This window comes from Aquarana catesbeiana, linkage group LG10, assembly GCF_042186555.1.
Source record: "Aquarana catesbeiana isolate 2022-GZ linkage group LG10, ASM4218655v1, whole genome shotgun sequence".
Classification (NCBI taxonomy): domain Eukaryota; kingdom Metazoa; phylum Chordata; class Amphibia; order Anura; family Ranidae; genus Aquarana; species Aquarana catesbeiana.
Genome location: NC_133333.1, coordinates 55,256,561 through 55,280,990, shown reverse-complemented (window position 1 = coordinate 55,280,990; position 24,430 = coordinate 55,256,561). Strand labels below are relative to the sequence as shown.

The window sequence follows — 24,430 nt, the reverse complement described above, 5'->3', positions numbered from 1 at the left end:
TCATAAACTCTCCCAGATATAAATTGAAGTCTTGGAACTAGGCCTGAGTTTCTGTCAAACCTCACCGGCAGATACGTTTGAGGTTATAAAAGATCTCAATCTTTTTGCCAGAAGACTAATTTACAAATGCATGTATGATGAAAAAATGAAAACTAAAAAAAAGAACTAATTGAACGTGAACAATGAAAAGGATTTACAGTGAGAAATTTTATGGATTTACTAGATGAGAATGAGATAGCTACGGGGGGCTCTGTGGAGGGGGGTCTTCCTGAAGGCAAGCCGGGATTCTCTACTCAAGAACAGTCCCCTACGAAAAAAAAATCCAACAAATTCCCCCCTCTTAAAACAAATCCCAATATTTGGACATTTTTGACCCAGGTTACATCTGATTTTAAAAAACTTACTTTTGGAGTTCCCTGAGATAACAACCTAACATTTGAGCAATGGCAGGCAATGAATATACTACAAAAGAATAGAGAAGAATAGAGATTTAACAATTAAAATGGCTGATAAAGGCAGGAATGTAGTGGTGATGGATACCTCCAGCTATAGGTCTTGATATTCTCTCTAATAGAGATTGGTATGCTCTTATTTCAGAAGAAAGTGTACAGGAAATTTAACAGAGATTTTGACAGAGTCATAAATGATGCATATGTTAAAAGAATTATCGATAAGAAGATTTTTGAGGCACTAAAGGTACCATACCGTAGAATTCCATCTTTTTATTCACTGCCCAAAACCCATAAAACATGCTGAAGCCCCCAGGACGTCCAATTATTTCAGGAATTGGTGCTAAAACAGAAAAGGGAAGCCATCTGGTGGATGCATTCTTGCGACCCCATGTCTTGGAACTTTCATCATATATCCAGGACACAATGGATTTGTTGAGGAAATGACATGACATCATTATACCACCAGACAGTATTTTAGTCTCCATTGACGTGGAGGCTTTATCCTGTAGTATCCCACATGAATCTGGAATTTCTGTGGTAGAAAGTTTTTTGACCAAGATGGATGCTGTAGTGGGGCCACATAATGCCTTTGTGGTACGGATGCTACATCGTATTCTGACCATGATGTGGTCAAAATATGATGTAGAATGTTTTCACTTTTGACGGCTCCCACTACCTCCATGTGCAGGGGGTTGAGATGGGGACTTGCTTTGCCCCGTCATATGCCAACCTATACTTGGGGGGGGGGCTGGGAGCGAACTGTATTTGCAGACGATTCTCTGTCTGTGTGCCTGTCCAGCATAATATGCTGGTTTAGGTACATAGACAATGTATTCATGGTATGGAACTCTGGTGAAGTGGAATTGTGAAAGTTCATGGAGAAATTATCTATCAACGCATATAATTTAAGATTTAAAATTTACTTTACAGTGTGATTTGACATCAATATCATTTCTAGATGTTGATATCTTCAAAAATGAGGATGGAACACTGGGCACGTCTCTGTATAGGAAACCGACCGGCGGTAACACTGTACTTCATGCGTCCAGTGCGCACCCTCCACCATTGATGAAAAGCATACCATACTCGCAATATTTGCACACTAGACTAAATTGTTCCAAAGAGGAGGATTTTAAGGGAGAATCAAAACTGTTGAGATCTAGGCTACTAAAGAGGTTACACGAAAACAACTCTTAAGAAAGCTTATAATAAGGCATGTCAAAGGAGTAGGCATGAATTGTTGTTTGGAACTAAAACGAACAAACAGCTGGACACTGTAAGAATTGTCACCACTTATTCGGATAATCATAGGATGGTGAGGGAGACGATAGGTAGACGTTTGCATCTCCTGACCGGTGACCCTATCCTTAAAGTGGTTGTAAACCCCCCAAAAAAAACCTGCAAGACAAAAGCCATAATGAGCTAGCATGCATAGCATGCTAGCTCATTATGAAATATTCACCTTAGATCGAAGCCCCCGCAGCGGTCCCAGTACACAGCTCCAGCCAGCGACATCGCTCCCAGAGTTACTTTCGGGTATCGCGGGCTCCAGCGCTGTGATTGGCCGGAGCCGTGATGACATCACTCCTGTGCATGCGCATGGGAGCTGCCAGTAACAGCACACTAGCTGAAGCATCGGCACGGACGTCGGCACATGCTGATATAGGGGATATCTCCTAAACTGTGCAGGTTTAGGAGATATCATGGGTAGCTACAGGTAAGCCATATTATAGGCTTACCTGTAGTAAAAAGTGGATTGTAAGGCAGAGGTGTAGCTTGAAGTTTGTGGGCCCTAAAGCAAAAGTTGACCTGGGCCCCCCCTCACTACCACCCACCACTTCCACCGTGTGCAAATACACCCACCGCATGCCAAGATACTCAAAGTGGCTTAAGAGTTTAGAGTTCTCAGAGTTCCTCCTTACATTAGAGGACAGGGATCACCCCGGAAGAATCAGAGGACAGGGATCACTGCTGGAGAATCAGAGGACAGGGATCACTGCTGGAGAATCAGAGGACAGGCCTGCAGTCCCCCAGGAGATGTTAAGGGATTTGTTATAGCAATTTCTGAAGTTTTCTCTGACAGTGTTGGCAGGTGTGGGGGAAGGTCACCTCCCGGAGGTGCGTGTTTTTTCCCCAGTTGTCCGGGAAGTGGGGTAAGCGGACATCTCTGTGTGTGGCGGGGGGGGGGGGGTTACAGAGAATCCCAGCTAATGACTAGAAGACACCGAGCCGTGTCTTACCTCACCATTGACATCGGTCTCATTGTGGCTACAGGACGGCACTCTCATCCTCTTAACACGCTGAGCTCAGTTACCATTCCATGTTGCCAGCACACAGCACAGACACTTACCCATCCTGGGCTGTTCTCACCCCATGCTCCTCTCCATTCAGGAAATGTCTCACAGCTTCTCCCCAGCCAATGAGGACAGAGGGGTGTGGACTGTGGAAGGCAAAGTGGAAGCCCAGTACTGGAGCGTGGCTGTGGGGGCCTAGGGCAGATCAGAGCTGAACTTTGTTGAGGATATGATAATATGGCAGGGAGGCTGCAGGGGCCCCCCAGGGCTAGGGGCAGGGTTGCGATTGTAACCCCTGCAACCCCTTATGCTACACCCATGTTGTAAGGGTTTACAACCCCTTTAACCACTTGCCGACCGCCCACCCTCATTATACGTTGGCTGTTTGAAGTGGAATATTGTTGTTATGGCTAGCCGCCATAACCCCGGTATCCACTTCTTCAGCGGGCGGTCGGCTGTCAGATAAAAATGGTCTCAGTGGTGGATTTGCCGCAAGATCACTTTTATTGGTGGCGGGAGAAGGTCCCCCCTCCCGTCATGCTCCGGGTGCCCTCCATCGTCTACCGGAGCCGCAGCAGGTGGAGGAGATCGGATCCGTCTCCCTGTGTGGTATGGAGCTGAGTGAGGGGAAGATGGCCCCCACCTGGCTTCATACCATTGCAGGGCGGAAGCGACGTCAAAACTTCACTTCTACCCATAGCTCTTAAAGGGACATTTTTTTTTTCTTTCAAACAACATTTTTTTTTATTATTGTATTTTTGTGTAAATGTGAGATCTGGGGTCTTTTTGACCCTAGATCTCATTTTTTAAGAGGACCTGTCATGCTTTTTTCTATTACAAGGGATGTTTACATTCCTTGTAATAGGAATAAAAGTGACACAATTTTTTTTAAAGAACAGTGTAAAAATAAAGAATAAAGGGTAAAATAAATAAGAAAAAAAAAAATTTAAACGCGCCCTGTCCCGCCGAGCTCGTGTGCAGAAGCAAACGCATAGGTGAGTAGCGCCCGCGTATGTAAACGGTGTTCAAACCACACATGTGAGGTATCAATTTTGAAGCGTGACATGTTGGGTATCAATTTACTCAGGGTAACATCATCTTTCACAATATAAAAAAAATTGGGCAAACTTTACTGTTGTCTTATTTTTTAATTCAAAAAAGTGTATCTTTGCAAAAAAAAAGTGCGCTTGTAAGACCCTGCGCAAATGAGGTGTGACAGAAAGTATTGCAACAACCGCCATTTTATTCTCTAGGGTGTTAGAAAAAAGAAATATATAATGTTTGGGGGTTTTAAGTAATTTTCTAGCAAAAAAAACTGTTTTAAACTTGTAAACACCAAATCTCAAAACGAGGCTCTGTCCTTAAGTGGTTAAGAAGTATATTAGGGATTACCCTCAGTTCACATATAAAAAATGTGATCTCTAAAGGATTGACAGGTCCAGAGTCTTTTTCAGGAATCTCTAGTAATCACGGAATTGAGAAAGGGCATGTACAAATGAGGTACTTGTGAATATTGCCAATGGAATTTTGAAGGCGCATCTTTCGCTTTGCCAAATGGAAATATACACAATATACACAACATTGAATACTATGCTGATTGTCAAACAATGGGGGTTATATATATTGCATTTTGTAAATGTGGGTCATTTTATGTTAGAAAGACATTTAGAAACTTCTGGAACTTATGACCACGTCTTCTATATTAGCAAAAACTTATTATATACCCCTATTGCTAGGCATGTAGCACTTCAACACAAACGTGACACTTCAATGGACCGTTCACTGTTTTGGAAAGGGTCCTTCAAGACCGAAGAGGAGATAATCTGGACAAAAAGTTACTTTAACATGAGTCAAGATGGATCTTCAGTTTGAATGCCACTTGCCCACCAGGCCTGAATGAGCCCTTGAGCTACAAACCATTTTTGGGTTAGTCGGGCCATAGACCCAACAATGTGATAATTTCCTGTCTCCTTTCAATATTCTACTATAATCTAATTTGGTTTAGGTGTCTGAGCAGGATCTATTCCTGGTTTGTCCATATGTCCATACTGTGTCCTGTTGTCTGCCAATATCAAGATCATGAGCAATAATATCATATATATATATATATATATATATATATATATATATATATATATATATATATATATATATATATGTACTGTAATGAATAAGCAACAAGGAATAGAAACTAAAATAGATGTCAGAGGTTAGTGCAGCATATTATATTATATTTCCAAAAATATGTACCAGTGGAATAGGGAAATTTGTGTTTAAAAAATACATTTTTGACGAAAATTGATGGCACTGTTTCTGAGTGGGACCCCATATATGGTTAATATCTGGGGGGTAGATAGGCTTGAAATAGCCTCCTACCACCACAAAGGTGGAGGTGTTGAGGTGGTAGGATTATGGGGAATCACACTTTATTTTATGGCATTTTTGAACTGTATAGCAAATATCACTTTTAAATTTGGCGTATTGTGGTTGGCGCTCAGAATATGTAGGTGTTATATAATATTAACTATGGCAGGGTCTGCTATATATCAATTGAAAGATATACATTGTGGCTGCTTGATAAGGAGAAGTGCTCCTATTACAGTGGGAGTTGCGCTCTGTCGTCTTCTATATGGGAGCTCTAGTTCTGCCGGCCGAGATTGCGAGATTTGCTCTATCGCACATGCGCATACTTTCGGTATGTTCTGTGCCGAGGTTGGCATCTGCGCATTGCGCAAGCGTAACTGCGGTCAGTGGCAGAACTACCGCCATAGCGACACACGCAGGCGCAATGGGGCTCGCAGCCGAGTGGGTCCTGGTGAGGAAAGGCGGCTCCGCGGGTGAGAGCGGGCGGCTCTGCGGGTGAGAGCAAGGGCTGTCAGGCGGCTCAGTTGGTACGACAGCTGGGCGGCTCGTGGGTGAGCGGGCTGGCCAATCAGTGAGCTGGCAGGCGGGGGAGCATAGAGATGACATCATCTCTTACCGCCCGGCGCCCGCCCTGCATCCCTGCAGTGCAGTTCCCCCTCACTGTGCAGGCAGCCGCGGGAAGCAGAGAGATGACATTATCTCTCTGCTGCCTGACTGATAATCTGCTGTCTGACTCTGGGACACAGCAGGAAAGTGACACAGCAAGTGACAATCCGTAACGTGTGGCAGGTGACGTGGGAAGTGACAATCCGTAATGTGGCAAGTGACAATCCGTAACGTGTGGTAGGGGACGTGGAAAGTAACAATCCGTAATGTGTGGCAAGTGACAATCCAGGATGTGGAAAGTGACAATCCATAATGTGTGGCAAGTGACAATCCGAGACGTGGCAAGTGACAATCCGTAATGTGTGGCAGGTGACGTGACAATCTGGGACGTGGCAAGTGACAATTCATAATGTGTGGCAAGTGACAATCTGTAATGTGTGGCAGGTGATGTGGCAAGTGACAATCTGGGACATGGCAATGTGTGGCAGGTGACATGGCAAGTGACAATCCAGGACGTGGCAAGTGGACAATCGGCAACATGTGGCAGGTGACGTGGCAGGTGACATTCCGCAACGTGTGACAAGTGACAATCTGCATCTTGTGGCAGGCGACGTGGCAAGTGGACAATCCGCAATGTGTGGCAGGTAATGTGGCAAGTGACATTCCGTGACAAGTTGCATCTGGTGGCAGGCGACAGTGACAAGTGACACGCTCAAGACTCCCACTGATTCTGCATTATGGTGAGTTGAACTATTTAATTTTAACAGAACAGAAATTGGTTAGAAGGCATGGAGGTCAGCAATGTGTGTCCTTCAGGGGCTGCATACAGTATACTGCATACTTTGTTGTTCAAAATTAATATAAGCTGTTGCCTGGGTACTGTGCCACATGGGTGTGGTAATCTGTTGTTCAATGGCATTCGTTCATTTTTTTTGTGGGGGGAGGGACCCCCATACAATATTATGCTATGGGGCCCTGTGATTTCTAGTTACGCCCCTGGCTGCGGTGAATAGGATTCACTGCATGACCTGCTTTAGGACATGGGGAAGCTGAACTAGGCATTCCCCTAATCACACCTGATACTAGCTGCAGTTAGGAAGCCAATTTGGCACCAGTATCTGTTTAAATTATGTTAGTCTGCAGAGATGCAAGGTGGCTGGTAAGTGTCAAATAAAACTGTGGGCTGTATTGAATAGGTCTTATAGAAAGCGATTGTTAAAGTATATTGAGGAAACAAGATTAGTTGCAATCTTTATTTGCAGACACTTACCTCCCAATTGAAATACTGCAGGATTCCTGGGACTAATCATTATTATTGCTTGCCATCTGGAATATCATTGAGGTAAATGTGTGATCCTGAGAATCGCAATGGCATTTATTTAGTATATTGTAGTCTGATTGTTTTCCTTTTTTTCTGACACCATAGGTGGTAGGTGGACCCACTGGCTATAAAGCTCCATAGTTTTACCAACCTCTTACTCATTTTCCTCTGCATAGGATTATCTGGCCATTGTTCTTTATATATATATATATATATATATATATATATATATATATATATATATATATATATATATATATACATATATATATATATATATATACATATATATATATATATATATTTCTCCTCTCTCTCTATATATATATATATATAGAGAGAGAGAGAGAGAAATATATATATATATATATATATATATATATATATATAGAAATAGAAATATTAGAGCTGCACGATTCTGGGAAAAATGAGAATCACAATTTTTTTACTTAGAATAAAAAAGATTACGATTCTAGCGACGTAAAATCTTTCACATTATACAAAAAAAAATGGGCTAACTTTACTGGTTAGTTTTTTTTTTTTTCTAATTCATTAAAGTAATTTTTTCAAAAAAAATTCCATTTGAAAGACCGCTGTGCAAATACAGTGTGACAGTGTGACATAAAATATTGCAACAACCACCATTTTATTCTCTAGGGTGTCTACTAAAATGTTTGGGGGTTCTAAGTAATTTTCTAGCAAAATAAAAATGATTTTAACTTGAAACCAACAAATGTCAGAAAAGGGTTTAGTCTTTAAGTAGTTAAACTTTTTTCACTTACACACAGTCTATTCCATTGACAAATTATTACAATGTTTATACTTGAGTTCAACTGATAAAGAATGTTTTGATTCATACTGGCCAGTTTTTCTCTTCCTTTCTTTTGAGGGCTGTGGTTTCAGAAGAACAGAGAGAATTCTTTGCATAGAAAGAATTGTGAAACATTTTAGTCAAGATCACGATAACGATTCTTGACGATTAATTGTGCAGCTCTAATATATATATATATATATATATATATATATATATATATATATATATATAATTTATTTATTTATTTTTTTTCTGATTAGACGACATAAATTAGTGGCTTGCTTCTTGATGACACCTGGCACACCACCTTTCAGAAGGCTATTCCCGATTGTAAGTGGTCTTCAATGCATGTTTACCTTTGTACACATGACCTGGTATAGGAAAAGATATATAGGTTGCATTTTTACCTGACAAAAATAAGATATAGATATGATTAATAGCTATGTTCTTCTTTGTTCAGGATCTCTATTTACAGTCAAAGGAATTGAGGTCCTGAGGAAGCAAACATGTGAAACTGTCGACCTCCTGACTTAGTAGATATAGAGATATATTGTTTAAATATCATCTTGATCATATTGATCCGAGCCAATCCCTTTGGTTTTATTTGTAAATGTGTAAAGATTTTTTAAAATAATTTTTGTAATAAAGGTAATATTTATAATTATGTATTAAATGTCTTTCACTGGTAACGGTAAAGTGCGATCAAACTGTTCTATCAAGATCTCACACCCACCTGTGTGGATGCAGGGATCTCAATGGCTGTGCAATTGCATTCTGACAGCTGGGAGCCCCCCCATCTCCCGCAGAAAACACTGATCAGCACTGCAGCTATTTGCTGCAAGCTCTGATCAAATGCTGGTTTTCCAGCAGGACCGTTCCACAGAAGCCATTTGTTAAGCCTAGTACACACGGGCCGAATGTTGTGTGGCATTGGCTGGTTCAAAAGAAATAGTAGTAGAAATGTGTACTGGAGTCGGTCCAACATATGTTGGCCAGCTTCAGCTCCCGATCAGTGCTCTCAGCCAATGGCTTAGAACGCTGACCAGATATTCCATTGGGGTTATCCAGCTGTCAGAACACAATATCACAGCTGGGGAGACCGCTGTACTAATGTCAGATAGTTAGTACATCGGCTCCTACTGAGATGTCAGTTGTTTTTTTTTTTGTTCAACCCTGCTGGGTTGAATGAAAGCAAACTACTAGTGTGTACTAGGCTTTAGACTGGCTTCTGTTGAACCAGACAGGGCTACACACCTACCAAAATTCATCTGGTTCCCTAGCCGAATTTTGGTATGTGTATACCCATCATAATGCCTAGTATACATGGACCAAATGTCAGGTGGCATTGGCCGGTTCAATAGAAATAGTAGTAGAAATGTGTACTGGAGTCAGTCCAACAAAGCTTGCCATTTGGTCGGCTTCTGTAGAAGGGGCATGACCAAAAAAAAGTCTGTTCATCAGCGATCTCAGCCAATGGCTGAGAACGTTGACCAGAGTGTTCTGACGTGGGAGCCGTCCCATCAGAACACAATAGAGCAGCAGGGGAGATTGCTGTACTAACGCCGGATAGTTAGTACAGCAGCTCCTCCTGAGCTGTCAGTTTTTTTTTTCGTTCAGCCCTGCTGGGTTGAACGAAAGAAAAACTACTGGTGTGTACTAGGCTTAAAGGAGAAGTACAGCCAAAGCCCGTGGATCACAGGAGTGCAGTTTGTTTTGCACTCCTGTGACTCATTTTCAGCAGAGAGCGGGCTGAAGTCCGCTGTCTGCTGACATCACAGAGTCGGGCGTCATCAAGACCATAGAGTCGGGATCCACCCACATGCCTGGACCTGCACCCGGCTCAGCCTCTCAGCAAACCGCTGCTCCTACCCTCTCCACAGCCCAGCGCTCCAGTGAGCGAGGAGGGGGCAGAGCAGAGAGCTGCTGATTCTCAGCGTTAGAGGCGCCGGGGGACAAATGCAGCATCGGATTGAAGCTGCATCCACCTAGGTAAGTATTCTCTTTTAAGGCTTAGATATGAGCTTGGTTGCCATGCAAACTCATTTTTATCCAAACTATGAACTCACACTCTTTTTTTACTCCAGTAAGCTGCAGGCTGGGTCATTCTTTGTTTACCTGAGCTGCGGGGTGGGAATGACCAGGGGCAGACTGACAACTCATGGGGCCCCCGGGCAATAGGAGATTATGGGGCCCCCGGGCAATAGGAGAAGATTATGGGGCCCCCGGGCAATAGGAGATTATGGGGCCCCCAGGCAATAGGAGATTATGGGGCCCCCAGGCAATAGATTTTGGGGCCACACAGTATACACACACACACATACAGTATACACACACAGACACACAATATACACACACAGTATACACACACAGAATACACATACACACACTGAAAAGGTACTGGAGAGGCGGGGCGGCTATAATCTTGGTATTTAAAAAAAACAGTTTTTTACATACTGTCCCTGGTTTTATTGAGGCTGGCAACCCTGATGGGGCCCCTTAGTGGCATGGGGCCCTCGGGCAGTGCCTGAATGGTCAGTCCGCCCCTGGGAATGACCCAGCCCGCAGCTCACGAGTGCATTTATAATTCCACTAGAGACGAGTTTGGAGGATGCCCAGCTCATCCCTAGTTAGGCTTTAACCCTTGCTTTGCAGAGGTGTCCATTGCCAGGGTAGATTGTGTCTAATTCTCAGAGTCTCATTTTAAAAACTTTTTTTTTTTGTCTTCTTTTTTTTCTGATTCCTGTTTCTTTAAATTAGCTTTATGCAGTTTTTGATGACATAACCTGTACTATCTACAAACACACTGCAGTGAAGATAGCCTAGCATAAAGAATCTATTTGTTAGCAGCTCTCAGCATCAAGTGTCAGAATGCCCAAGCACCACTGGTGGAATTGCTTATTGAACAAGATGATCAATTTAAAGGATGCTCCCATTCCCCTGCCTCCATATCTGTGCTAAGGTATCCTGTGTGTGTGTGTGTGTGTGTGTAGCATGGCCAACACACAGCACCTCTCAACACGTTCTTTTCACAACTCTACAGCATCCTCTTAAGGTGGCTCCTCCATCACACAGCTCCAGGCAAAGCTCTTCTTACACTGAGATCCCTGAGCCTCAGCAATGCAACTTCCCTGATCTCAGCTGATCACATCCCAGGATACAGATTGCATTCATCTGCTGCAAATGCATGCCTTCTCTTTCCCTGCCTTTAGCTCCATTACAAAGATATCCAGGCTTGCTACAGGTGTGAGACGCTGAGGGTACCAGTGTGGGCTGTTTACAGCAACCCTGCGCTTGTGACAACGTCACCCCTCCAAGTCAGATCCGATCTCAGCCATCAACAGGAGGCAAAGTGGGATCAAGAAGAGCTGGAAGATTGATATTCCACCTTAATGAGGCGATGATGTCATAGCACGGTTTGCAGCAGACTGGGCACAACCCCATTCTGCATCTTGCAAGCTGGGGGAGAGCTACAATCTCAGGCACAAACCATTCTCGTTTTTTTTTCTTTTTTTTTTTTCTTTCTTTTTTTTTTTTTTTTTTTTTGAAACCTCCCATTCTTTTTTGACACGGCTGTAACCAGCAGGCCAGGCAATGCAACAATATAAATCCGATCTGCGATCAAGCTGATTTTTCTTTTTTTTTTAATTCTATTTTTTTAACCAATAATTTTCATTTTTTTTTCATTTTCATTCACAAGCCTGTGCTGGAGTCCATGATCATCCTGTGGGGAATAATACAGAGAGAACGCATTAGGAGAATGTATTTATTATTTGATAAGGTGCACTACTCTGCCTTTAAGGGGACCTGTCTGAAAGCTAAACAGACTTAAGTGCTCATTCACAAGTAAGTACTGCATTATTATTATTATTTTTATTATTATTAAAACGGGGGTTGGGAGATGTGTACAGTCACTCATGTGTTTTATTTAATTATCGCATTATTTTTTATATTTTTTTATGCTGCTGACATTGTATAGGATTCTCCACGCACAAGGCAAATTGCAATCCTCAGTTTGCACCTTGGAGAATTCTAAGGTTACCAGTTAAGATGCAGCTCCATTGATTGTTCCTGAGTTGGGATTTTTTTTCTACTTGCTTGCAGCAAGGCAGAACCAGAAGCACCTGCTGATCTCCTGACTTTCCAGCGCAGTCATTGAAGCCTATGGGGTGCTGCCTGCTTCCCTTCTAGAACTAAAGGTGCCCATTTTTCACCCCCTAATCAATGCATCAGGTTATGGTTCTTTACTTCAACCCCATTTAAAACTCAGAGCTAATATAATGACCTATTGCCCTTGCAGTGGGGAGGAAAAAGACAGTATTTTGATTACTGGGCATTGCTATTGCTGTCCACAGCTGTGCAGACTAAATTAGCGGAGGATGCTTTGGCATTCCTCTAAGGTTGTGAACGACGCAGAGTATCGATTTCACACGTTCTTGTTAGGCTGGTGGGGGGGCTTTGTGCAATATTTAGACCCATCTTAAATCTCAGGAGGTGCCTGGGTGACCCTTCCAGCAGCCTGGGCTCCTGTCCTTGCTCTGGGCTCCCTATGCAGCGCCTCATTACGCAACTTCAACTTGCTAAAAGTTTTGGGTGCAACCAGCAGCCTCTGCATGGACTGACACAACAACGGGTCTGATAGGGACTCTCCGCTAAATACTACAATAAAGTGATGCAGTGATGTAACACAATGGGGGCTATGCAGTGATACAGGCCACAGGCAAGCAAGGGGTAGCAATGAAGGGCAGACAGACAGCAATTGTCACCTATAGGAACAAGGCCAGGGGTATATACTGTATGCAGCTTCTGATAATAACACTGCAGAGTGTGTCATTTATTATGTAGGAGAACATGGTCTCACAGAGAGCACAGTATCTATAGTGATAGCTTAGTGCATAGATCAAAGCTGCAGACTATATATAATGATCTGTACATATACAGAATGTATGCAGCATATACAGGATGGTACTGTAACACTATTGTTTTATAAAGAGGATGAGTATGAAGCAGATACTGCAAGTAGAACATAGTCTCCTATAGATTACAGCATGTATAGTGATAGCTTAGTACATAGATCAAAGCTACCACCTACATAATCCTGTGTATAATGTTATGTACATATACATAATGCACACAGCATATACAGGATGATACTGTAACACTATGGGGGTTATTTGTGAAAGGCAAATCCAGTTTGCACTACAAGTGCACTTGGAAGTGCAGTAGCTGTAGATCTGAGGGGAAGCTCTGAAATGAGGGGAAGCTCTGCTGATCTTATCATCCAATCAACTGCAAGCAAAAAAGCTGTTTTTTATTTTCCTTGCATGTCCCCCTCAGATCTACAGCAACTGCACTTCCAAGTGCACTTGCAGTGCACTTGTAGTGCAAAGTGTATTTGCCTTTGGTAAATAACCCCCTATAGCTTTATAAAAGAGGATGAGTATGAAGCAGACACTGCAAGTAGGAGAACATAGGGGTTATTCATGAAAGGCAAATCCACTTTGCATTACAAGTGCAAACTACAAGTGCAAAATGCACTTGATATTGCACTGAAAGTGCAATTGGAAGTGCAGTTGCTGTAGATCAGAGGGGGACATGCAAGGAAAATTAAAAACATGATTGGATAATAAAATCAGCAGAGCTTCCCCTCATGTCAGATCTTCCCCTCAAATCTACAGCTACTTGCACTTCCAAGTGCACTTTCAGTGCATTTGTAGTGCAAAGTGGATTTCCCTTTTCGTAAATAACCCCCCATGATGTTATTACAGCATAGATTACAGTATGCATGATGATAGCTTAGTACATAGCTACAAACTACAGCCTAGTATATCATCCTGTATAAAATGCTCTGTAAATATACACACTGCACACATAATATGCAGGATGGTACCGAACCACTATAGTTTTTTATAAAAGAGGAAGAGTATGAAGCAGATACTGCAAGTAGAACATAGTCTCCCATAGAGCACAGTATGCATAGTGATACCTTAGTAAATAGACTAAAACTACAGCTTAGTATGTCATCCTGTATAGAATGGTCTGTGCATATACACAATGCATACAGCATATACAGAATGGTACTGTAACACTATAATTTTGTAAAGAGGGTATGAGACAGATAATGCACAAATAAGTGATATAGTAAAGATTAAATAAGTGGGTGAGATGGATAGGTAGAAGAATATACAGATAGATAGATAGATAGATAGATAGATAGATAGATAGATAGATAGATAGATAGATAGATAGATAGATAGATAGATAGATAGATAAAAGATTAGATAAGTGAGTAGGTGTATAAGTAGAAACATAGATGGATAGATAGATGATATAAGTGGGTAGATGGAAAGTTGGAAAGGTATGAAACTAGAGAGCTGATAAAGAATAGATAAGTGAGTTGATAGATAGATAGATAGATAGATAGATAGATAGATAGGTATTTGGGGATCAAGGCTAATGACTAATGGATTTTTGTAACCCCCCCCCCAGTGTGATGAGTGTTATGTGCTCTGAGCCCTCCTTATATCTTCCTCTATGGGAAATGTACATAGAGAGGTGCTCAGCAGGAGGATGGTGCAGTGTGGTGCACTGAGCTGTCAGAGGAGCTCCCAGCATCATCTCTCCCCTTTACACCAGCCACAATGACAATGACAGCCCCGCTCCGACAAATCTGTCCTCATACTGCGGTAATGGCAATGAGCGGATCATAGGAGACTCTGCAGGCCCTTTACAGTCGGCCCAGCCTGGCAGATCCCCCGGTCTCAGCTGTCAGATTCCGGCTGTGATCCGCCAGATCCCCCCCCCCCCAAGTCTTTGGGCGTCACGTGACCCCCCACATGGACTGGAATGAGAATGACTGCGCTGGTGATAATAATGAATATTCTGCAGGGATGGTGAGGACGAATGATCAGAGCAAGGACGAGGCTGGGGAGATCTCCCCCCTCTGTGCTCCCATCTCCGTGTAACCTACAGCTCCCCTTGAGGTCCTGATGCTGCAAAAAAAAGCCAAGTTAATCACAATTACAGGGCTGAGGATGTGATGCAGGAGAAATGGATGATTGCAGGGTGCTGGAGGAGCAAGAAATACTAGGAACAGACCTCTAATGGAGGAAAATCCACAAGGCGATTCGTCTGTAAAGAAAGAATATCGTACAAAGACATAAGGCAAAGGGTTAAGAATACAATGATTTAATCTTCAGCAGCCAATCAGAATTCATCTGCCACTCGATGGCTTTTGCTTATAGAATTGAACATTACAATGTATAGAAAAGGTTTATTTCATAAAGCAGAGAGTAATGTGCAAATTGCAGTAATCCAAAGCCACCAATCAGAACCCCTGTCCACTGCTCTCTGCAAGATCTTGCAAGCTGATTGGTGGATGGGGGTTTCTGGACTTTGCAGTGCCTTACTAAACAAGAGCTATGGATGCAACCCACCAATCCTATTCCCTGTTTCATTCTTGAATTGCAGATTGGCATAATAAAAGATGAAAGCTGATTAGTTGGTAGGGGTTTCTGGACTATGCAGTGCCTTGCTTAACGAGCCTGGGCCAAAAGAAGTATACAGGAGGGAGACAAGACGTGTAACCCACCAATCCGATTTCTTGTTTCATTCTTGCATTGCAGGTTGGCATAATGAAAGATGAAACCTGATTGGTTGATAGGGGCTTATGGGCTTTGCGATACCTTGCTGCACAAGCCTGCATGTGGGGAGAATTGGACCAAAGAAGCTATGTGGGAGAATATGGATGCTACTCGCCAATCAGATTCCTTGGTTCATTCTTGCATTGCAGGTTGACAAAATGAAAGATGAAACCTGATTGGTTGATATGGGCTTCTGGATTTTGCAGTGCCTTGCTGCATAAACTTGCATGTTGGGAAGATTGGACCAAAGGAGCCATGGGGTGACTATGGATGCAACTCGCCAATCAGATTCCTTGTTTCATTCTTTGCACTGCAGGTTGACATAATGAAGGATGAAAGCTGATTGGTTGCTGTGTGCGTTTCTCTGACTCTGATTTCCATCAATCAGCCCCCATGGATGGGAATAGTGTGCACGTAGCAAAATGTCAATTAGCTTTAGTAATCTGTGCAAGCGTACAGCACCGCAGGATTTACAAACCTCAGCAAAAAAAAAGCACCATGCAGCTTTCTCCAGCAGCCATAGTAAAGCGGAATAGCAGCTCCAGTGCAGGCTATAAAGGCAAGAGGCTCAGGATCACTTACCTTATTACATCTCAGCCTATTGATCTGCCAAAAAAAAAAATCAACTCAGCATTTTTTTTTAATATTGTCTTTACAAGAATCACTGAGCTAAAACACTTACCAAGCGCAGAGCCCTCCATGTACAGCCTAGCACTGCACAGGGGAGGGATGTGATCATCCAAAGTGACACCAATACCACATAGCTGGCAACATTTCAGAAGGCAGAGACAAGACAGGGTTATGGGGCTGATTTGCTATATGTAACTCAAGAAGGTTTATTCCTTTTTATGACCAATTCATATTGCCTACTGAATACAGTATACAACACTTCCCATATAAACACAATATATAATAGTATAATAGCATATTGCATTATATGTCAAATGTCTAATATATATATATTTCTATAATATGTATATTGGATGGTACATGACAGATAAATCACTTTTATATATTATGATTTTATATTGTATATCTAATACATAGATTTCTGTAACATGTATATCATATTTTATGATACATTACACATTAGCTATTTAATTCCATGCACCTGTGCATAATATGCCATATGCTTAATTGCTATACTAAATGCACTAATACTATGTTGGACACCTATGTATTATAATATATTACACCCCACCTACTTAATTTCATGTATCTGGCATATGCTACATAGCTATATGATACATATTCTATACTGTTATTACATATATACCATGGTATTCTATTATACATACATTTCACATAAGCTACTAAATTAATGTACCCGTCAAATGCTACATTTCTGTATATGACATTCTATATACACTATTATTGCATGTATACTATGTTATTTTTATGATACTTACATTTTATGATGCATTACACATTAGCTACTTAGTTTATGTACCTGTGCACAGTTTGGGTGATCACAACCCCTCCATATGCTGTATTACTGTATTCTGCATACTATGGGTACTGGTATTACTATGTACACACTACATTTGCAAACTACTAGAGTATTGGTGCTGTATTTGCATGTTGGATAGTGCATTGATGTGTGTAATGTAGTGTGATTTTAGTCTTGCATAATCTAGTACATGCTTGGTTTAAACGACTTAAATTGATAATGTATGTACCGTATGTATGTGTGTGTGTAATGCTGCCTTTGCATGTTGGATAATGCATTGTTGTTGTGTGTAATATGATGTGATTTAGGTCATGTGATTTAAGGCTATCTATTACATGCATGATTTAAAAGACGTGTATTAATAATGTATATGCACTGTATGTGTGTGTGTAATGCTGCATTTGCATGTTGGATAATGCATTGTTGTTGTGTGTAATATGATGTGATTTAGGTCATGTGATTTAAGGCTATCTATTACATGCATGTTTTAAAAGACGTGTATTAATAATGTATGTACTGTATGTGTGTGTAATGCTGCATTTGCATGTTGGATAATGCATTGTTGTGTATAATAGTGTGTGATATGCTGTGATTTACTTATGCATGTTATACATTACTTGAATTATTAATGAATGTGTATGTGTGTGTATATATATATATATATATATATATATATATATATATATATATATATATATATATATTTTTTTTTTTTTTTAAACATATAGTTACATAGTTAGTCTGGTTGAAAAAAGACACAAGTCCATCTAGTTCAACCAATAAAAAAAAAAAAATCATACTATCCCATATACACAGTCCTATACCCACAGCCAGAGGAAGGAAAAAACCCCAGCACAGCATGATCCAATTTGCTCCAGCAGTAGAAAAAAAAATCCTTCATTATGTTGTGAGAATAGTTTGTGCATTGTTATGCTTATTATGTGATTGCATCCCCTCTTACATGCATGTTATAAATTACTTTGTTATTATTGTGTACATAATTTATAATTTTGCTACATTTTTTGAATATAGTTAAATATACTAACAAAGATTAGTACATTGTATCCAATCTCTTACCACATACATACAACTAAAGAGCCTTAACTTGTACAGAAGAGTGAGAACTCCAGAATGGAAAACCAGGGAAAGTGACAAAGCCAGACAAAGTAATTGTCGGCAATTTGGGATCGGTGGCATGCCAAGACATACATTAACCAAAGGCAGTGTAGGAGAAAAGTAGAAAGAAGCTGGCAAGGCATGGTCAGGCTGATGGACATAGGGAAATGATGTGACATGGAATGACAAGCATGGTAAATAATAATAAAATGAACCTGTCTTTTGTTTCCTGTTTCAGACTCACAGCAGCACCTGGACTCAAGGAAAGGATCCAGAAAAGAAAGTCCCCATCATCCTCATCCTCCAGCTTGTCCTCAGTCTTCCAGCTGCTAGAAGTAGTTGTCTATTTGTCCCGCACTTGGGAAGCTCTGAGATCCTCCAGCTTTCACACCTCTTAGTCCTCTTTTTTTTTTTTTTTTTTTTTTTGGAGAGGGGGAGCACAGGGGGGCTGGATTGTGTGTGAGCTGAAGAGGAAAAAAAAAAAAGCAGAGGGTGATGACGTTTCCAGTTTGAAGGCACACGATTCGATGTCCTGGTGAAATCTGATCCCTACTTGCGGATTTCTCCAGGAAAAAAAAAAAAAAAAAAACAGAAAAGCAAAAAAAGCAACCAGGGCACTTATGATCAGCTCAGTTTGTGTTTCCTCCTTCCGCGGGCGCAAGTCTGGTAACAAGCCTCCCTCCAAGTCATGTTTGAAAGGAGATATGGGCAAAAACGAGGACAGCGACAAGATTGTCATTAATGTTGGGGGCATCAGGCATGAGACCTACCGGAGTACCCTCAAAACCCTGCCCGGGACCAGGCTGTCCTGGCTCACCGAGCCTGATGCCTTCAGTAACTTTGACTATGACCCCAAAACAGACGAGTTCTTCTTCGACAGGCACCCCCAGGTCTTCGCCTATGTCTTGAATTACTATAGGACTGGCAAGCTGCACTGCCCGGCAGATGTGTGCGGACCCCTCTATGAAGAGGAGCTGGCCTTCTGGGGCATCGATGAGACGGACGTGGAGGCTTGTTGCTGGATGAATTACCGGCAGCACCGAGATGCCGAGGAAGCCTTGGATAGCTTTGAGAGCCCTGAGCCCGAGGAGGAGGAAGATGGGGATCTGAAAAGGCTGTGCCTGCAGGAAGATGGCAGGAAGCTGAACTGGTGGATGAGATGCCGGCCCAAGGTCTGGGCTCTCTTCGAGGACCCATATTCTTCCAAAGCTGCCAGGGTAATGTATCCCAATCCTCTGTATACATTCATTGCTCAGCAATTGCAGGACTATTGCAGGACTACTGCATTCCCATTCACTTTCCTATATGCAATATATAAACTGCTAGGCTCATCCATTCTATTCATCTCTATGGGCTCATTTGTTGGATGGAGATACATACATACAGTACATATGAATTGGGATACAGTTCTGCATATTACAGAGCTATATCGAATCGATCATAATGAACAATTGATATACCAAGACTGATAATAATAAATTGTGTTACGTTATAGATACTATAACTGATATAAATTAATGGACTGACATACTGGTGTATTGTTATATAGTGATAGATAGATAGATAGATAGATAGATAGATAGATAGATAGATAGATAGATAGATAGATAGATAGATAGATAGATAGACATTATAATAACATGTAAGGTGATACATACATATATATAAATACATATACATTATAATAAGTGTGATAGATACTGTAGACCCATATTTGACATAATAGGTATGGAGATAGATAGATAGATAGATAGATAGATAGATAGATAGATAGATAGATAGATAGATAGATAGATAGATAGATAGATAGATATGGATTTTGATACATTTATACATATTATAATAAATAGATATGGATGGATTGTCAGAACTTAATGATTATTGATATAGTTATAGATACTAAGATAGATCATAATAAAATGTGATATAGATAGATAGATAGATAGATAGATAGATAGATAGATAGATAGATAGATAGATAGATAGACATTATAGTAACATGTAAGGTAATACATACATACAGATAAATACTTATACATTATAATAAGTGTGATAGATACTGTATACACATATTTGACATAATAGGTATGGAGATAGATAGATAGATAGATAGATAGATAGATAGATAGATAGATAGATAGATAGATAGATAGATAGATATGGATGGATTGACAGATAATAATGATGAATTGTGATATAGTTATAAATACTAAAATATATTATTATATCTGTATACAGTATAAACATGATGATACTGTAATACTATTGTTTTATAAAAGAGGATGAGTATGAAGCAGATGCAAGTAGTAGAACATAGTCTCCCATAGATTACAGTATGTATAGTGATAGCTTAGATAGATAGATAGATAGATAGATAGATAGATAGATAGATAGATAGATAGATAGATAGATAGAACTAGGACATTATACCACAGACACAGCACACACTTGGAATACACACCATAGTTATACAGGAAACAGTATAATATATATTTGTGATCTTAAATCCTCTGGCAGTAACCTTGAAGTTGCAGTTTGAAAAGAAAAAAGAAATATAGCTAGATGCAGTTGCAAAGGCATGCTCAGGTCCATGTGAACTCGCATACAGTTAGTTACATACTATTGTGTGCTCCATAATGTCTCTAGGATACGCTTCATTACATGCTCCACCAGAGGGCGCCCTCTTGATGTGCTCTGCAGAATCAAAGTTTCCTAATTAATCTTATTCAGATTATAGAGATCACAACGCTCTTGTAACTCCAGTATGCGCAATGCATGAACGTTTCAAAGGAAGACTGATTAGTATGCTGGGGTGTAGTGGTGCATGCATTCTCTGGGTAATTGCAGAAGTGAAGGTGAAAGCCTAGTCGGATGTAAAATGTGCAGGAGCTGCAGCAGTAAAGTAGAGTGTAAGTGGGGGGGAGGGCAGGCTGGAGGACTGCAGTGCAGGGGGAGCACAGCAAAGCTTGAAAAGTCACAATAAAGTCCAATTTGAGAGATGCATGCTTACAAGGGCACACTGCAAATACTTTCCTGAGATATGCAAACATTGGATTTGTTTTAAACAGAATGGCAATGGAGTTGTTCTCCATCCAGCATTCCAGAAGGTGACATTAAATACTCAGCATGCAAAGTGACCTGGAATTAATACAGCCCTGATAGGGACGATGAGTTCCCTGCTCCTGTATCCTAGGAGTGTATAAATCCCAGCTTTCCTAGGAGATCTGGTGATAAAAGTGGAACATCACTTTATTTCTCTAGGACAATTAGATTTGTGCAGTGTGCTGTCTAGAGGCTGGCCTTTTTAACGAAGAGCTGGAAATTTAAAGGACTGGCCTAATCTGATCAACCAACCACAAAAAGAAAAAGCAATGTTCTGTTATTCTAGGTCTGCTTACTTAGCATTCCATTGACCCTATTGTCATATAGACATGAGAAAGTTGGAGCTCCAGCTAGAAAGCAATACTTTTCTTGTGAGGTTTGGTAGAGTTTGTAGCTAGCTGTTGATAGAAAAGCTCATCTATAGATGTATATAGCACATTAGAACTGTCGTAGCACTGTAGAGGATAGTGATCGCATTGGTGATCACAACAGTGGCGTGTGTATTTATGTTAAGCATTGTTACAGTACAAGAAAAAAAAAGCAACACAATGCCAATGTAGAATGTACTGTGACCAGTAGAGGACGCTCGTCTGTCAAAGAAGTGGGAAACTGCAGCAAGAATTTCAGCTAACTCTGCAGTTTCACCCTGCCCCCACCTCCCCCTCTCTCTCACTCTCTCTAGCTTCTCCTTCTCTCTATAGCTCACTCTTCCTTGCTTTCTTTTTTTATCTTTCCTACTCTATCTATTTCATCTCTCTTTTACATACACACTCTCATCTCTCTCTTCTTCAATCCCCCTGTCTCTCACTCTCCCATCTCACATTTTCTTTTCTCTCTCTCTCTCTCTCTCTCTCTCTCTCTCTCTCTCATCTCTTTCTTTCCCTAACAACCCTTTCCTCCTCCTTTTCTCTCTTTCCTTCTCTCCATCTTTCCATCTTTCTCTCATTCTCGCATCTCTCTTCTTATTTCTCACTCTCATCTCCTTTTCTCTTTGTCTCACTCTCCCATCTCTATCTTTCCCTCTTATTTCTCTCTCTCTCTCTCTTTCTCTCTCCACCTCTCTCTCTTTCTCCCTTACTCTTTCTTCTTCTTCTCTTTTCTCTCTCTCATTCTCTTTCTCATTTCAGTTTAATTACCCATTGTCTTGTACTGTAAACCATAAAATAATTAAGGTCTACGGCACTAGGCTTAAATAATTATCAGGCATAGGAAATTAAAAACGCATTTAAAAATATACCAGTCAATGACTGTTTAGTTGAATAGCTTTCCCACATGCTACACAACACAATGGTGTTTTTTTTTATATATAATGTATTGTAAAGGAAAGTGCTGTGAATGAATGGATTGGAAGGGAAGTGGAAGTAGCAGTGCAGATATACAGTGTATTAACCCATATAAACCACTCAGCAATCAGCTTTCACTGATTTTACTACCTAACCCTAAGATGAAATGTGGTTGGTTACCATAGCTTCCTCTACACATCATAATGGAGCTTTGTGATGGCTTACTGAATAAGCCTGTGTGTATTTTGTATATATATATATATATATATAGCATCATAATACATAGATCCTTCTCTGCACATCATAATGGATCATCGTAATGCCCTACTGAATGAGCAGTATGTGTGTGTGTTTATGTATATATATATATATATATATATATATATATATATATATATATATATATATACAGTATATAGGAAGTACAAGGTAAATCTTTTAATAAAGATGCTTATATAGATAGATATATATAGATATATCTATATATATATATATATATATGGATATATCTATATCTATCTATCTATCTATCTATCTATCTATCTATCTATCTATCTATCTATCTAGATCTATCTATCTATCTATCTATCTATCTATCTATCTATCTATCTATCTATCTATCTATCTATCTATCTATCTATCTATCTATCTATCTATCTATAGAGATATATGTATCTATATATATATCTCTATATAGAGATATATATATATATATCTCTATATAGATATATTTCTATATATAGATATATATATATATCAATATAGATAGATAGATAGATAGATAGATAGATAGATAGATAGATAGATAGATAGATAGATAGATAGATAGATAATTTAGTAAAACAAGAAAGATCCATTATCATGTGCACTGTGCAGAGAAACACTTGTGTATTGTGAATACAATGAATATTGTGTAAATATAAATATATATATATATATATATATATATATATATATATATATATATATATATATATATATTTATATTTATATTACATAATAAACAAATACAGTTCTATGTACAGTATATTATACTTCTATAATGGAAGCATCTTTATTAGGACTTGTGTTGCTTTCTTTGTTACCCCCTTTAAAATAAGGTCCCATGGCTTTGTTTTAATGATAGCCTATTTGTGGTGTATTACAAAGCAGCAGGATAGGGTCCATGCACCATCAATTGATTGGGGCCAAGTCAAGTCAATGGCTGTATGTGTCATTGGAGACATGCCCCATCTGTCCTGGATCCCCTGTGTTAGTGAGCTGCTGTTCAGCAATGCGTCTGTGAGCTGTCCGCGGTGCTGAAGCGTTAACTGCAGTGCTACATTTTCCAAGCTCTGCATACACCGCTCCTTTTAAGGCCATCCATAGTAGCCCTAGAGCTCAGCGCCTCTCATTCTGCTCCTGTCAGCTTTAAACAAACTAGAGGGGAACGCTGATACATCTAAGGTTCTATCCAAAGCAGTAGTTGATAAAGCAGCTTCACTAGACGCCAAACATTTTATTGTAATGCCACAAGACATGAACTGGTTTGTTACCATTTACATGACACAACCCAGTTCAGAAAGAACCATGAATGTACAAATAGAAACCACTGCACTCCTCTTATTGGATAGAAAAAAGAGCAGCTAGCTTGAATTGGGATATTCATCTAACCGTAGAATTACCAAGCAGTATCGGGATCACAAATATACAAAAAAAGTCAAACATATTCATATACTAGTAGACATTTCACAGAAAGTGTTAATAATATTTAGTCTGCATTCTGCACACCGATGTTAGTCCACTCTACACCATGCAGGTAGTGCCCTGGTTGGGATTCAAACCAAAGACCTCAGTGCTGCAGAGCAGGAGTACCAACCACTAAGCCAGTGTGCTAGCAAAATAGAAGCATAGATGATGTCTGCAGAAAAAAAATACCAAATTGTCTATCCATTTAGCCCCATTTTTTTAAATTAATTTTTTTTGGTGATTTTTTTTTGTAAAAATGA

General features: G+C 40.3%; 1 protein-coding gene and 1 long non-coding RNA gene across 7 annotated transcripts in view; one reads left to right on the top strand and one right to left on the bottom strand.

Annotated features, from left to right (window-relative positions):
• Window positions 1–9,477: 9,477 nt before the first annotated feature.
• On the bottom strand, window positions 9,478–19,312 carry LOC141110699 (uncharacterized). Its single transcript, XR_012236321.1, has 4 exons — window positions 18,273–19,312; window positions 16,074–16,097; window positions 14,947–14,979; window positions 9,478–11,572 (listed from the first exon to the last, which is right to left on the bottom strand). It is a non-coding gene; the product is annotated as an uncharacterized lncRNA (long non-coding RNA).
• LOC141110698 (voltage-gated potassium channel KCNC1-like) overlaps window positions 11,267–24,430 on the top strand; it is a 210,423-nt gene continuing 197,259 nt past the window's right edge. For 2 of the 6 annotated variants that reach the window (XR_012236319.1, XM_073602207.1), the window contains exons 1-2: window positions 11,267–11,694; window positions 18,296–19,274. Coding sequence is in view for 4 of the 6 variants with exons in the window: in XM_073602207.1 (XP_073458308.1) it covers window positions 18,678–19,274 (597 nt within the window). In the remaining 2 variants the exon portion in view is untranslated. Of the gene's footprint in view, window positions 11,695–18,274; window positions 19,275–24,430 lie in introns of those variants that run through there. The other 4 variants (XM_073602209.1, XM_073602210.1, XM_073602208.1 and 1 more) reach the window with 3 other exon arrangements.